Source organism: Zootoca vivipara, chromosome 5 (assembly GCF_965207765.1).
Source record: "Zootoca vivipara chromosome 5, rZooViv2.hap1.1, whole genome shotgun sequence".
Lineage (NCBI taxonomy): Eukaryota > Metazoa > Chordata > Lepidosauria > Squamata > Lacertidae > Zootoca > Zootoca vivipara.
Window position 1 is genome coordinate 93,660,869 of NC_142588.1, and position 16,002 is coordinate 93,676,870.

At 50.4% G+C, this 16,002-nt stretch overlaps 1 protein-coding gene and 1 long non-coding RNA gene across 5 annotated transcripts in view; one reads left to right on the forward strand and one right to left on the reverse strand.

Moving 5' to 3' along the window:
* Positions 1–16,002, forward strand: part of LOC148685798 (uncharacterized) — a 126,481-nt gene that overhangs the window by 67,537 nt on the left and 42,942 nt on the right. The window lies entirely within an intron of this gene.
* On the reverse strand, positions 728–10,646 carry LOC132592103 (maestro heat-like repeat-containing protein family member 7). Of its 4 annotated transcripts, XM_088669336.1 has the most exons (10): positions 8,444–10,646; positions 7,455–7,557; positions 7,009–7,113; positions 6,403–6,521; positions 5,908–6,022; positions 4,509–4,595; positions 3,816–3,981; positions 2,164–2,627; positions 1,940–2,057; positions 728–1,167 (listed from the first exon to the last, which is right to left on the reverse strand). In XM_088669336.1, exons 8-10 carry the CDS (start codon positions 2,349–2,351, stop codon positions 979–981), a joined length of 495 nt encoding a protein of 164 aa, XP_088525462.1. In that variant the 5' UTR covers positions 2,352–2,627; positions 3,816–3,981; positions 4,509–4,595; positions 5,908–6,022; positions 6,403–6,521; positions 7,009–7,113; positions 7,455–7,557; positions 8,444–10,646; the 3' UTR covers positions 728–978. The 4 variants fall into 4 exon arrangements, with proteins under 4 accessions (XP_088525462.1, XP_088525465.1, XP_088525464.1 ...); XM_088669339.1 differs by lacking the exon at positions 7,455–7,557; XM_088669338.1 differs by lacking the exon at positions 7,455–7,557 and having other exon boundaries at positions 6,403–7,113.

Sequence of the window (16,002 nt, forward strand, 5' to 3'; positions counted from 1 at the left end):
CAACAGACATTAAAATACAATCATCTATTAAACATTAAAAGCTTCCCTAAACTTTGGAACTCCCTGCCTATTGAGTTCAAACTGGCACCTTCACTGTACAGTGGTACCTCAGGTTACAGACGCTTCAGGTTACAGACGCTTTGTTAAAGTCTGAGAAAGTAAGGCAGCTTTGGAGAAGCAATTAGAAGGCTGGCAAGCAGCCAAATTGGCTGGACTCCGGGGCTAAAGTTTGCCTAGCAACTGAGAGGCCTAGCAACAGGCTGTGATTGGATGAAAGTTCCATGAGAAGCAGCATGATACTGCAAGGCCGTTGTTGGGGAGTTTTGAGAGATTCTGGAGATAGTTGGTGTGTGTTAGATGAGAGAGCTGTGTATGCTAACTTTGCTTTTGGTTTTGCTCTGCTGTATATAAGAAAAGCAACTGGAACTCAATTTGCTGTTCCTGAAGTTCTGTTCCTGAACCAGTGCACTGGGCTGCACACAGTCTTGCAGGGTGTCCGCTGCGGGAGGATCGGCGTAAGATCCACCAATACGCTTCAGGTTACAGACTCCGCTAACCCAGAAATAGTACCTCGAGTTAAGAACTTTGCTTCAGGATGAGAACAGAAATTGCACAGTGGCGGTGCGGTAACAGCGGAAGGCCCCATTAGCTAAAGTGGTACCTTAGGGTAAGAACAGTTTCAGGTTAAGAACGGACCTCCAGAATGAATTAAGTTCTTTTTAAAAATAATAATAATAATTTTTATTCATTTTATAATTAAACACAACTGACAGCACATAATACAAACATAACACCAACCCAAAACAACATAAAGAATAAAAACTAAAAAAAACTAAAATGCAATAATCATTTTCCTTTAACATTCTAAAAGGGGACCTCCTCGAACTCCCCCTATCTGCGGTTCATTTCTGCTCATCTTTAGTAATTTCTACTTCTTAATTTAAAATTCTTCCCATTTCCATTCTCTCAATAGATCAACTAGATGCGCCAGCGGATCAAGACGCAAAGAGGGGCCTGGGATGATACTCGGTGCCCTCGAACCTCTTCTGCTCTTTCAAGGATGATACAGATCCGCAGGCTGAGGGCCAGCAAGAGCCTGGGGAAGTTCTCCTCCAGCAGACCTGAAGCCTCGGGTAATGTGAGGATCCGGCACAAAGCGTTGGTAGCCTGGAGGGACAAAGACAGGAGAACGGCATTCAGCAGAGGTCATCGTCAGATCAAGATCTCCCAACTCTCTATGCAGGAAGCAACATAGAAACTGAATGGTTTCCTACCGCTGTTGGAGTCCTTCTCCAGGATCCTCCTCACCATTGGTTTTATGAGCTGGCTGCTGGCATACTGATTGCTGACAACAGCTCCCCAGATCGCTGCGGCTCTTCTGCAATTTTTCAAAAGAGATTTTTTATTTTCCCCCCTTTTCTTAAAAAAAGTCAGGCCTTTTTTTTTTTTACTTTATATCGCACATACATACATTAAATTTAGCCCTCCCCATTTCCACATCATGAAAACTTTACACATTGGCATATATACCTTTTGCAAAGCAATCTCCCCTATCTCCCCAATCTCAGCCTATCTCTTGGGCTCAGCCCTCCCCCAAGCGCCCAGAGAGAGAAGGGAGGGCCACCCCAAATGCATTAGCAGGTCCCTTACGCCAGCGGATCCAGACGGGATGAGGGGCCTGCGATGGTACTCGGTGCCCTCGAACCTCTTCAGTTGTTTTCCAGAACAAAGCTGATCCTCAGGCTGAGCGCCAGCAAGATCCTGGGGAAGTTGTCCTCCAGCAGACCGGAAGCCTCCGGTAATGCTAGGATCCTGCACAAAGCGTTGGTGGCCTGGAGAGACAAAGACAGGAGAACGGCATTCAGCAGAGCTCATCGTCAGATCAAGATCTCCCAACTCTCTATGCAGGAAGCAACATAGAAACTGAATGGTTTCCTACCGCTGTTGGAACCTGCGGATTGGTGTCCTTCCCCAGGATCCTCCTCAGCAGAGGTTTTACGAGTTGACTGCTGGCATATCGGTTCCTAAGCACAGCTCCCCAGATCGCTGCAGCTCTTCTGCAATTTTTAAAAAGAGATTTTTAAATTCAGCTCTCCCCATTTCCACCTCACAAAAACTTTGCACATTGGCAAAGCAATCTCCCCTAATTCCTATATCTATTACTCATCGCAGCCAATTGAGCAGTCCAGCAAGGTGTGCATCACTGGGCTGAGACGCTTTGCGGTGAGGTTGACCACTGCCGTAAGTGTTTCCTCTTTAGTGTGGGAGTCTGAAATCCCAGGGAGCTGATGGTAAATTTCCTTGACAATCAGGGCCATCCCAGCAGCTTTGTAACTGAAGCATTTCACCATCGGTGATACCTCCAAAATGCCCAACCAGTTCTTTCATGGCCTGCACAGTGGTCCTTAGTCAAGTGAAGGAATTAAGAATATTGTATTTATTTTTCCATTTTAAAAATTTGCATACTGCCCTTCACCCTTCACCATGGAGCAGTCCAACAGGCAGTCTACAACGGGGATCAGCCGCTTCGCAGCGAGGTTGGCTATAGCTGCAAGAGCCTCTTCTTTTGTGCGGGCGTCTGAGATGTTTGGGAGATGATTGTAGATCTCTTTGACAATCATGGGCAGCTGGAAGAAGATAAAAGACCAGGATGAGAAAGTGAGGTGGACCTGAAAGAAAAATAGGGATTTTGGAGAAATGATATAAAAAAGATGTTCAAAGTGATTATACACCCTCCCCAAAGAAAAACAAGCAAACTGTGACTACAGCAGCTAGGATTCTCTATGCACAGAAATGGAAAAACAAAAAGGTTCCCAGCAGCAAAGAATGGGTAAGCAAAGAATAGATCAGCAAAGGTGGCAGCTAAAATAACAGAACTTCACCATGACTGTTTTATGTTTAATGGAAGGCTTTTTAGGACTATTTGAAGACATATTACAATATCACAAATTCGCGAGCAGAATTTGAACTATGAGCAACAGATATAATGAGAGACTATTTAATTTTTGCTATGATACAAAAGGGTGAAGTTAGGGAGTTGTGGCCCCATTAGCTAAAGTGGTTTCTTAGGGTAAGAACAGTTTCAGGTTAAGAACGGACCTCCAGAACGAATTAAGTTCTTTACCAGAGGTAGCACTGTACTCTTTTGGGCACCTGCTAAGAACATTCTTGTTTAGACATGCCTACCCAGATATTTGGGACGCGGGTGGCACTGTGGGTTAAACCACAGAGCCTAGGGCTTGCCGATCAAAAGGTCGGTGGTTCGAATCCCCACGACGGGGTGAGCTCCCGTTGCTCGGTCCCAGCTCCTGCCAACCTAGCAGTTCGAAAGCATGTCAAAGCGCAAGTAGATAAATAGCTACTGCTACAGCGGGAAGGTAAACGGCGTTTCCGTGCGCTGCTCTGGTTCGGCAGAAGTGGCTTTGTCATGCTGGCCACATGACCTGGAAGCTGTACGCCGGCTCCCTCGGCCAATAACACAAGATGAGCACCGCAACCCCAGAGTCGGTCACGACTGGACCTAATGGTCAGGGGTCCCTTTACCTTTACCTTTACCTTTACCCAGATGTTTAGAAAGCTGGTGCAAATGTTAATCTGGTTTTAGTCTACTGTATTGTTATTTTAATTTTTCAAAAGTCTCAAATTATTGTTGTTAGTTTTTCTAATCGATATTTTCTTATCTTTTCTTTTCAGCCGCTCTGAAGTTTGTTTTATTACAACCAACAGCACATACATTTTCTGAAATAAGTCATAAGTTTATCCCCATTTCCCAGAAAGCAGGCCTGGAGGGGGGGGGGCTGCTCTTCTTGCCTCACCTGCCAGTCCTTTTCACCTTCTTATCTTGCCAGAAGACGGATGCCTTTGAAAAAGTTTTCTTCACTCGCCAGCATATCCCAGCAGCTCTTCAGCTCTTCAAACATTTCCGCATCAGTGACACCTCCAAAACGCCCAACCAGTTGTTTCAGGGTCTGCACTGTGGTCCTGAGTCAAGTGAAGGAACCAAGAATATTGCACTATTTATTTTTCCATTTTAAAAATTTGCATACTGCCCTTCACCCGTAGATCTCAGGGCAGTTCACAACATAAAAATACAAAAGAAGAAGCACAAAATAAATAAGAAAAACATGAACAAACCAAACCAATAACCCCTCTCCCTCTCACAGACACAGTTGAAAGGGCGTAGGATGTTAATCTGCCAATGGCCTGGTTGAAAAGGAACCCTTTTGCCTGGCATCTAAAGGTATATAATGAAGGCACCAGGCAAGCCCACTGAAGGGAAAAAGAGGAATGGGGGGGGGATTCTCCACTTCTATTCACAGAAGTCCTCAGTAGATCCAACCCTGTTCCATCATGGAAAGGTCTGCTTCCACTTGCAGAAACGTACCTTAGATTCAACTAATAGAATATCTTTTCAAGATTGAGACTAGTGGTTTAACAATGTCAACATGCAGCTAAAAATTTTACTTGAGTGTACATATTCAAAACAACACTATCCGTAACAACACTACCTCAAGAAGACACAAGAAGAGACGGCACAGGAAGAGACGGCTTGTGCGCTAGGTCATAGAAGCGTCCGAATCGGATTCGCACATCCCCTGTTGGAGCATTAAAAAGTGCATCTTTTATTATGTATTCATTATTCTTCTATAAAAAATATAGTCCATACACTATATGTATGGAGCTCGCTCAAGGGCCGCTGACTGCGCGTTCGCCCGCCGATTGGGCAAAGGGGTGCTTCTCCTGGAAACTGGCCCCTCTCCATGGGCAGAAAGGGAGCTGGCGCCCCGCTCCGGGTGCAAGGGGCGCCAGGCCAACCGAGCAGAGCTGCTTCGTGCTTGCGACGACGAAGCACAGCGTTGAGGGAAACGCGCCTGCCTTCTCTCCGCGAAACTCGCCGGCAAAACTCCCCCCCAATCCATCGCGCATTTACAAGAGCTCAAGCGGCTCCCTCTGAGGATTCCCTTTCCCTTCTGGGCGGCTGTGTCGCCAACGGGATACCTGCCTTCCTCGCTCGGCTGCTGCCTGTTTCATCACTTTATAACCATTTAATTTTTTGTGTCTGGGGGGGCAGCTGCCCCCCCCCGCCCCATGCTGGGTATGCCCATGAGCAGGAGCGCCTCTTTCCCCATTTCCGACACACACAGCAAAATAAAACGCCATTCCGATGGCTGTCTCTTTTCGGTCTTGGCGACGTATATATTTTTGGGCCTCTTTGAATATTCTTTTATAGTTCTTTTTCGAAGATGCCGCCAAATTCCTGTAACATCAAAATAAGAGACAAAGGACCTGGAGCTGCTCAGATTGGAAGGCTTACAAGAGCTCAAGCGGCTCCCTCTGAAGATTCCCTTTCCCTTCTGGGCGGCTGTGTCGCCAACGGGATACCTGCCTTCCTCGCTCGGCTGCTGCCTGTTTCATCACTTTATAACCATTTAATTTTTTGTGTCTGGGGGGGCAGCTGCCCCCCCCGCCCCATGCTGGGTATGCCCATGAGCAGGAGTGGCTCTTTCCCAGTTTCCGACACTCACAGCAAAATAAAACGCCATTCCGATGGCTGTCTCTTTTCGGTCTTGGCGACGTATATATTTTTGGGCCTCTTTGAATATTCTTTTATAGTTCTTTTTCGAAGATGCCGCCAAATTCCTGTAACATCAAAATAAGAGACAAAGGACCTGGAGCTGCTCAGATTGGAAGGCTTACAAGAGCTCAAGCGGCTCCCTCTGAGGATTCCCTTTCCCTTCTGGGCGGCTGTGTCGCCGGCGGGATACCTGCCTTCCTCGCTCGGCTGCTGCCTGTTTCATCACTTTATAACCATTTAATTTTTTGTGTCTGGGGGGGCAGCTGCCCCCCCGCCCCATGCTGGGTATGCCCATGAGCAGGAGCGCCTCTTTCACCATTTCCGACACTCACAGCAAAATAAAACGCCATTCCGATGGCTGTCTCTTTTCGGTCTTGGCGACGTATATATTTTCGGGCCTCTTTGAAGATTATTTTATAGTTGTTTTTGGAAGATGCCGCCAAAGTCCTGTAACATCAAAATAAGAGACAAAGGATGCACAAGCCTGAAGCTGTCAGGAAGAACTGAAAAATGGGATGGAAAGTAGGAGGGTGGGGAGGGAGGAAAATTTATTGGTGGTTGTTTTTTTGGAAGCCGAACTGCAGCAGAATGGAAACAGAGGCGCGAGCCACAGCCATGGACACCAATGCCTTCTTCCTTCCCAGAAACAAGCTAATTCTACATCCGAAGAGAAAGTTTCATTTATAGGAAATCTGCTCCCCCCTGCCTCTGTTTTGAGCCTGAGGAGGTTGGTGGGGCAGGGCCCCATTGGCCCGAATGGACAAACCTCTGCTATCTGGGAGCTGGCTGCGGTCTTAGCAAGAAAGAGTCCAAAAAGCCACACCTACCTTGGCCACTTTTGAGATGTCATTGTGGTATATGGAGGGGCCAGAGACGAAATAGTCTTCTCTGGCCCATTTCACCACGTGGCCCTTTCTTAGCTGCTCCCTCCTCCGCACTTCCTTTCCTAAGGAGGGTTATACAGCATTAGTGCTCCCTGCTCAAAACCTCCCATTTTCCCATTGGGATCAACACAAATATTATCAATTTCACCTCAAAAATTATAAATCAGAACTGGGAAAGGTTCAGAAGGGGGCAACCAAAAGGAGTAAGGTGGTTATGGAGCTCTATGGTTGCAGCATTGGGAGGGGGGGTTCTGTTTAGAAAAACGGCAAGGAAGAGGAGACGCAATGTATGGCAAGGGGGGAGTGGAGAGAAAGCTCTCTCTCTCCGTCCTAACATGAGAACTCCGGGACCTCCAATGAAACTGAAGTTTCAGGATGGTCCTTCTTCTTGCAGTGCACAGCTAAACTTTGGAACTCCTTGCCACAGGAGCCATTGATGGCCATGGACCAAGATGGCTTTCAAAGAAGATGAGGCAAATTCATGGAAGAGAAGGCTACCCATGGCTATTAGCCATGATGGCTATGCTCTGCCTCCGCAGCGTCACTCACATCAAATTGCAGGTGTTCAGCCACATATTTTATTAAGTAGCTGGTGGCCTTCACCGCTCTTTGCTGCTCGTAGATCTCCGGGGAGTACATCCAGCCATATGTGTGCTGTGGGAGAGAAATCATCATTAATAGAATTAGAAATTAATTGGCTCCTGGTTTGTTTTTGTTTTATTGTGTATTTTGTGTTCTCATTTTGTATTTTCATGTTGTGAACTGCCCTGCGATCTGCCATTTGTGTGTATGATAATTACAATAATGCAACGTCCACCTCAGCCCAGCCATAGCCATGGAATGCAGGCAGCATCCTTAGACCAAGCCCAGCCATTCATGCACCAACCTGGGTGTTGCCCACAGGGAATGATGAATGGCAGTTGTCCCTTTGGGGTTTCAGACAGAGAGTCTTTTATATAAAAAAAATAATAATCTGAAATTGCAGAATCACTCACATCGAAATCCAGGTGTTCCGCCACATATTTTATTAGGAAGCTGGTGGACTTCACGGCTCTTTGGCGCTCATAGATGGTTGTGGAGTAAATAGCCATATGTGTGCTGTGGGAGAGAAATAACCATCATCACAGGTTAATCTGGGTTTGCAAATTCACAAAGCTTCGGTTACTGCCTGGATCAATCATGCCGGGACCCTAGAGGGGACATTTAACTCCAAATTGCAAAAAGGGGTTGTTTTGAAAAAGAGAATGTTTGCTGCAATTTGTTCTACTTCATTATTATTATTATTATTATTATTATTATTATTATTATTATTATTATTATATACCTCCTTTGACAAGGACTGGAGGCAGCTTACAAACAAAGTAAGAACTAAAGATATAGAAAAAAACCATTATAAACACATTAAACATTAATAGAATTTGAATTTAATTGGCTCCCGGTTTGTTTTTGTTTTATTGTGTATTTTGTGTTCTCATTTTGTATTTTCATGTTGTGAATTGCCCTGCAATCTGCCATTTTTGTTTGTGTTTGTGTGTGTGATAATTACAATAATATAACATCCACCTCAGCCCAGCCGTAGCCATGGAATGCAGGCCGCATCCTTAGCCCAAGCCCAGCCATTCATGCACCAACCTTGGTGTTGCCCACAGGGAATGATGAATGGCAGCTGGTCCTTTGGGGTTTCAGACAGAGAGAGTCTTTTCCCAGCCCCACCTGGAGATGCTGAGGATTGAACCGGGGACCTTGAGCATCCAAAACAGATGCTCTGCCCCTGAGCTTTGGCCTTCCCCTAATACCATCAGCAGAGGACATACGGTATCTTTGAACATGTGCCTTGCACAAGCATTCCTAGCAGAACAGAGGCCCAGTTCACCATCAGCATCCACAACCAGTGAGTTGGCTACAGGTGCCCCCCGTGCAATCATTTCAAGGGGGTCTGTCCTCCTGCCGGGGATCTGCTCTGACATCTTGGGGGCTCCCTTACCTCCAATATCTGCTGCAGGGTCTTCAGGGAGGGGGCCTCCGACAGCGAGCCGCTCAGCATGTTTATGCATGCATTTACCGTCTGCTGGTAGAAGTCCTGAAAGGAGAGAAGCAAAAGCATTTAAAAGCTGAAGACCCCCATGGAAATCCCATGTGCTCTGGACTCCCAACCACTCCTGACTCTTGGGCCAAGGGCAGCCCATCTGGAGAAGCACACATTCTTCAACTCTCTTTCTTTTCAAAGAAAGAACAGTCTTTTTGCAGCCTGTAGCCAGAATGAGAAAAGGTGAGGGAACACCTTTGAAATGGCACACAGAATCAAGAGAGTCACAGCAAGCTTCAGCAGATCCAGCTAGGGACCCAGGATATTAGGGCTAATGCAATAGGGCAGCCTTGGCCTCCAGCTGCTCAGCCAATTTGTAACAAAGCTTATGCAGGGCTTCAAACACAGCGCACAAAGAGTCCTAAACATCAAATGTTCTTTGACATACATCAAGAAAGGTTACAGGTCATGGGGTATAAAGATAGAGGACTCCACACTGGGCTCAACTTCCTTGGGGTGTTCCAAACCATTTAGCCCTAACTATCGTACTTCCACCTTCGTTTGTAGCTTACACAGCTCAGGCACTTGAACCTGGCAACCCCATATTCCTCCATTCCTATCCCTAGAAGCAGAAAGTTCAGTTACCTGGCTCTGTGTCGCTTTGCCCGTCAAGGGCAAAGCAAAGACCTTTTTGATGGTGGTCTTCAACAGCTGTTCATGGGTGGTCTCAAGGCACTGAAGAGGAAAGAGAAAGGAGGGGAGAGGAAATGATCAGCACCCAGAAGTCCATCAACCTGGTGAGGAAATATCCACTGTGTCTGGCCAAGGGGTACAATTTCAGGGTATGGCAAGGGAAGTGCCAGGAATAGGTGGGGCAGTGACAAGCTATAGGGAGACTAGAAGTACCTCCCCATACTTACGTCATCTGTGCGACGGTCTCCATCGTCTGGCGGAGGAGGTAAGTTGAAGACGGCACCGCCGGCTCCACTTTGATAATTTCCTGTGGTGGGGAAGCACACAGCAGCATGTCAGAGACCTGGAGGCTCCATCCCAGCCACCACCACACCAAGACCAAGCCCTGAATTGTGCTCTCTCTCCAGCCCAGCCCACTTGACACCTTCTTTGCAATTGGCAAGTGGGTCCTCCTAGGGCCAGGGGAGAAGAGTGGGCTTCCTGGATCTGGGAATCAGATCCATCTTTCCTCATAAGAACATCAGATCAGCCTTCTGGACCAGGCCAATGGCCCACCTAGTCCAGCATTCTGTTCTCACAGCCACAATGCCCAGGTTCTGTCGGTTCATGGCAGGAAACAAAGTGCGTTAAATGAATGGTGTGTCTCTCAGTCCAGAGGCTTTATTTAATCTTTTTTGGAGTGTTACTCATCTATAATGAATTTAAAAAGGTGTTCAAGAATACCTTTATTAAAAAAAACAAAAACCAGAGGCCTTTTTGCTTGGAATAGTTGGAGATGAGATCCCCCCAAAAGATGGTATACTCTTTTTGTATGCCACAACTTCAGCTAGATTATTCAGCTAGGCTTTATAAAGGACCCCTGGACGGTTAATTTTCTATAAAAAATGTTTTTGAAGATGCCACCAAAGTCCTGTAACATCAAAATAAGAGACAAAAAACCTGGAGCTGCTCAGATTGGAAGGCTTCGGGAATGTAGGAGGCTGGCACGCATTAGGTAAAGGGGGGGAAAGGGGAGTATAATTCATTTTTGGACCATTTTTGGAGGTGTGAGGGACAGGGGATATCGCGAAGTCCCTCCCCTCCTGAGTTCAAGCCCATCCCCGAGCACAGGGGAAAGCAGAGGGAGCTCCGATTCCAGTGAGGAAGCAGGAAGTCGTGTCCGAGGCTCAGGCAAGGTAGCGGAGCCAGGGTCCCAGGTGGGACAGGAAGGGGCAAATAAGGGGGGGAGACCCATCCCCCCAACTCCGGAATTACGGAGAAAGAGGAGGGGAAAGAGGATGGGTCTGCCAAGGCTTTTGTGTTGGGGAAAGACGCGCCAAAAGCCATTCGGAGGTTCTGCAACGTAATGACCCCATCGTTCCGTGTAAATAGCAATGACTTCAGCACTGTAAATACGCAGCACCAATAAAAGAATAAAATGCAGAGCTGCGTAGCGTCGTTACTCTGAAGTAGTCTGCTCCGGCCACTGTGACAGCAACCTCCGAATCTTTTTTTGGGGCTACTTTGGAGTTGCCGGGATGAGTGTGTCAGAGGCGGAGAAATGGCGGCAGATTGCGGAGAAAGCCCAGCAAGACCTGCAGCAGCTGGCGCAGCAGGCGCAGGGGGAATTAAAGGCAGCTAAAGAAGAAACCAAGAAGGTCCAGGACGACCGGCTACAACTTGCGGAACAGGTGAGAGCGCTCCAGGAAAGAGAGCAGCAATTAAGGGCGGTGGCGGTAGACCTCCAAAACAAGCTGGATGCAGAGAAAAACAAGGCGGGAGGGGCACCCCAAGTCCAAGTGCTGCCAGGAAGGAGAGCCGGGACCCTAGTAAGCAAGTTCAATGGAGACCCGAGGGAATATCATGGCTTTGAGACTGAGATTGTGTATGCTCTTGAGCTGCACCATGATGACTTCCCTGATGATGAGCACAGGGTAGTGTTTATTGTGGAGCACCTTACCGGGGCAGCCAGGGAGTGGCTAAGACCGTTAATCGCAACAAAGAATCCTTGCATGAAGAATGTCAAACTATTTCTAGAAGGTTTGAAAACGATGTATTCGTCCGATAGTCATATGGACCAGACTAAGGAGGAACTTCATAATTTACGCCAAGGAAATATGACAGTTCGCGCATATTGGGCGAAATTCACCATGCTGGTGCACAGACTGGGGTGGGAACTAGAGTCAGCCCCAATGCAAGCGGCGTTCTACTTGGGTTTGCATGAGGAGGTGAAGGATGAGCTCTCGAGAGGTCCAAAGCCCAGTAGTATGGATCAGCTGAGCAAAGCGGCTCTGGCGGTGGGGGTGAGACAGGAATCCCGATGGAGCGACAAGCAAGCAACGCGCGCAAAGCGGGCTTGGTTCCCACGGTCGCAGGAGAAGCCACTCCCCCAACAACCCTTTCAAGCCACGCCTGGGGCCAGCCAGGACCAGGAACCCATGCAGATTGATAGCGCGCGCGGGCTTTTCAAACCCCAGCGGCGCCAAGACGCAAGGAGGGAAGGGGCGGGAATTGCTTTCTCTGCAACTCCCCCCAGCATCTCGTCAGAGACTGCCCACATCGCAGGGAGTGGCAAGGAAAGGCGGGAACGGTTATGCCCTCCCCCACTGATGCAGCACCACAGCAGGGAAACGGGAAAGCCTGGCTGCAGGAGACAAGGGGCAGCAGCCAGGCACAGTCAGCAGACAACAGCCCCAGCCCGCCCACCCGCACAGAGAGGAGCAGAGCCAGCCCACCCCTCCCAGAGCAGGAGTGGTTCTAGAAGTGACGCTAACGCTCCCAAATGGCTATCCCCTGACGGTCCTCGCCCTAATTGACAGTGGGGCGTCAGCGAACTTCTTCTCGAGGAACTTTGCAGAACAGCACCAGATCCAGCTTCTGCAGCTGGATTTTCCTCTGCACGTGGCAACCATTGACGGCAGAGAGTTGCTGGGAGGGGCCATCACTCATCAACCCCCCCCATGAGAATGACGGTGGGAAGGCACTCAGAGACACTGGCATTCAACGTCACCACCATCTCAGACCCCCCCATCGTCTTGGGCATGAGCTGGCTGGCGCGCCACGACCCCTCCATCAGTTGGCACCAGAGATGCATCACTTTTGGATCGGACTTTTGTCTGGAACATTGCATGCAGCACCAACCAGGGGAGGGGCCTCCAATAGCCACGGTGGCCACCATGCACGTCAAAGGGGGTGAGGCGATACCCAAGCCGTACTGGGACCTGCAGGAGGTCTTCAGCGAAGCGGAGTCCGACCACCTACCCCCGCACAGGCCTTTTGACTGCCAGATCAACCTGGTGCCAGGGGCAACTATACCCCCAGCCAAGCTGTACGCCATGTCAGACCAGGAACTGGAGGATCTGCGCGCTTTCATCGACAAGAACCTCAAGCGGGGGTTCATCAGAGAAAGCAAGGCAGCAGGGGGCAGCCCGGTCTTCTGGGTGGACAAGAAAGACACGCAACAGCGCCGTCTTGTGGTGGATTTTAGACGGCTGAATTCAGTGACAGAGCCAGTGGCTTTCCCCATGCCCAGAGTGGATGATCTCCTGACAGCGGCACGCAGGGGTAAGATTTTCACCAAGCTAGACCTGAGGGGGGCGTACAACTTGATCAGGATCCGGGAAGGCGATGAATGGAAAACCACGATGTTCACGCCTCTGGGCTCTTTTGAATATCTGGTGATGCCATTCGGGTTGCAAGGGGGCTCAGCATGCTTCCAGGCCTTCATGCACCACGTCCTGGGGTCCCTCCTTTTCAAGAACTGCTTGGTCTTTCTAGATGACATCCTTATCTATTCCGCTGACCCAGTGCAGCATGTGAAAGACGTCAGGGAGGTGCTGCAGCGCCTGAAGGAGAACCACCTGTATGTGAAGCTGGAGAAGTGCAAGTTTCACACCAAAGAGGTGGACTTCCTGGGCTACAAGCTGTCAGACAAGGGGTTAGCGATGGACAAGGACAAGGTGCAGGCCATCCTGGACTGGCACAGCCCCAGGACGCGCAAGGATGCCCAACGCCTACTAGGCTTCGCCAACTTCTACAGGAAGTTCATCAAGAACTTCTCTCGCGTTACGGCTCCCATCACTGACTGCCTGAGAGGCAAGCAGAAGTTCAGGTGGACACCAGAGGCGCAAGCAGCGTTCGAAAGCCTCAAGAGGGTGTTCGCCTCGGACCAGAACCTGTTCCACGTGGTTCAGGACGCGCCCCTACGCGTTGAGACAGATGCTTCTGATAAAGCTGTGGGCGCCATTTTGTTGCAACTGGACGCCAACAGAGAGTGGAGACCCTGTGCCTTCTTCTCCAGGAAGTTGACCCAGCCAGAGCGAAACTACACGGTGTTTGATAGGGAACTTCTTGCGATCCACGCTGCGTTCCAGCACTGGAGACACTTCCTGGTGGGCGCAAAGCACCCCATCCAGGTGTGCACAGACCACAAGAACCTGGAGTTCTGGAGAAATGCCAGGGTGCTCAACCAGCGGCAGATACGGTGGGCAGAGTTCTTCTCGAACTTCAACTTCTCCATCCACTACATCCCGGGGGAGCAGAATGTCAGGGCGGATGCCCTCTCCCGCAAACCTGAGTACATGGAGGAGGAGGCGCCACCAGCACCCAGGCACATTTTCCCCCCGTCAGCATGGTCCTGCGGAGCAGCAGTGGTGAGCGAGGCAGAACTCACAGCACTGACGGCAGCGGATGAGTTTGCCGACCGCATCTTCAGAGAACTGAGAGGGGGGAGGGAGCAGGCAAAAGACTTTGCAGAACGCAGGGGGCTGCTTTTCTACAAGGGTGCACTGTACCTGCCCACCACCCAGCTTAGACGTAAGGTCCTCAAGCAGATGCACGACAACCCAACTGCGGGGCATTTTGGAAGGGACAAGACCGCTCACCTAGTCATGAGACACTTCTGGTGGCCAGGGGTGCGGGAAGATGTTAGAGACTATGTACGGGGCTGTGACACCTGCCAGCGGGCAAAGGTGGTCAGAGCAGCGCCAGCAGGATTGCTGGAGCCCTTAGCCACACCACACAGGCCATGGGAAGTGGTGTCCATGGACTTCATCACAGACCTGCCTTCTTCCAGGGGCAAGACCGCAGTGTTGGTGGTGGTGGACCTCATGTCCAAAATGTGCCACTTTATACCGTGTGCCAGAGCGGTCTCTGCAGAAGAGACAGCCAAACTGTTTGTTGACCACGTATTCAGACTACACGGCTTACCTTTAAGAGTTATTTCGGATAGAGGCCGCCAATTTGTGTCCAGGTTCTGGCGGCGGCTCATGAACCTCCTGCAGGTGGAGGTCAGCTTGTCGACGGCTAGACACCCGCAGACCAATGGACAGGCGGAGAGGGTCAACGCCATTCTGCAGCAGTACCTGAGATGCTACGTCAGCCAGAGGCAAACGGACTGGGTGGATCGCCTGCCACTGGCAGAATTTGCCTACAACAATGCAGTGCACGTCTCCACAGGGGTGTCGCCCTTTAAGGCCAACTACGGGCGCGACCTCAGATCTTTCCCGGAGAGGGAGGGGGAGGAGGAGGAGGAGGAGGGCCCGCAAGCTGAGGATTGGGCAGAGGAACTGGAGACGGTGCACCAGCAGCTCAGAGAACACTTGGAGAGAGCCAAGGAAGCATACAAGAAGGGGGCAGATCGCCACAGGCGACAGGGGGAGGTCATCAGGGTGGGGGACAAGGTTTGGCTGTCCTCGGAGGGCCTTCCCACCAGAGGGAGGTGCAAGAAACTGGCACCCAGAAGGTTGGGCCCCTTCACGGTCACGCAACAGGTCAACCCGGTGGCCTTCAGACTGGCACTGCCAGAGGACATGAGGGTGCACCCAGTGTTTCATAGATCGCTGCTGTCGCCGTACAGGGAAAGCAGCAGGCTCCGAGACAGCGAACAAACCCCCGAGGGAGGGGGGGAGAGGGAAGGCAGGGAGCAACTCAATGAGGCCACAGCCATCCTGGATTCACGGAGAGGGGTGGGGGGCCTGGAGTACCTCATGGCATGGGAGGATGCTCCGCAGTCCCAGAATGAATGGGTCCCGGCCACTCAAATACAGGAGGAATTCTTGGTGGAAGAATTTCACGCCCTCTATCCCCACAGACCCAAGCCCTGGCACATGGAAAGGGAGGGGGAGGAGGAGGAGGCACGGGAGAGCAGCTCACCATGGCGCTGGGAAGCGGAGTTTGAGGAACCGGGAGACGAGGTATGGGTGTCACCGAGATCCACCCAGTCAGAGGCAGAAGCAGATTGGCAGCACATTTTTACCCCCACCAGCTCGGACGCCACGGACTTTTTGGGATTCCAGTCCTCCCAGGCGGAAGGGGGGGGCTCGCAGGACTGGGGGGAGGTGTTCACACCGACGGGCTCGGAAGGTACTGAGTTCTTAGGCTTCGAGTCGTCCCCGACACCTGGGGGGGACTTGGGGAGGGGAGAAGGAGAGCTTGGGAGGGGGGTGGATGTGAGGGACAGGGGATATCGCGAAGTCCCTCCCCTCCTGAGTTCAAGCCCATCCCCGAGCACAGGGGAAAGCAGAGGGAGCTCCGATTCCAGTGAGGAAGCAGGAAGTCGTGTCCGAGGCTCAGGCAAGGTAGCGGAGCCAGGGTCCCAGGTGGGACAGGAAGGGGCAAATAAGGGGGGGAGACCCATCCCCCCAACTCCGGAATTACGGAGAAAGAGGAGGGGAAAGAGGATGGGTCTGCCAAGGCTTTTGTGTTGGGGAAAGACGCGCCAAAAGCCATTCGGAGGTTCTGCAACGTAATGACCCCATCGTTCCGTGTAAATAGCAATGACTTCAGCACTGTAAATACGCAGCACCAATAAAAGAATAAAATGCAGAGCTGCGTAGCGTCGTTAC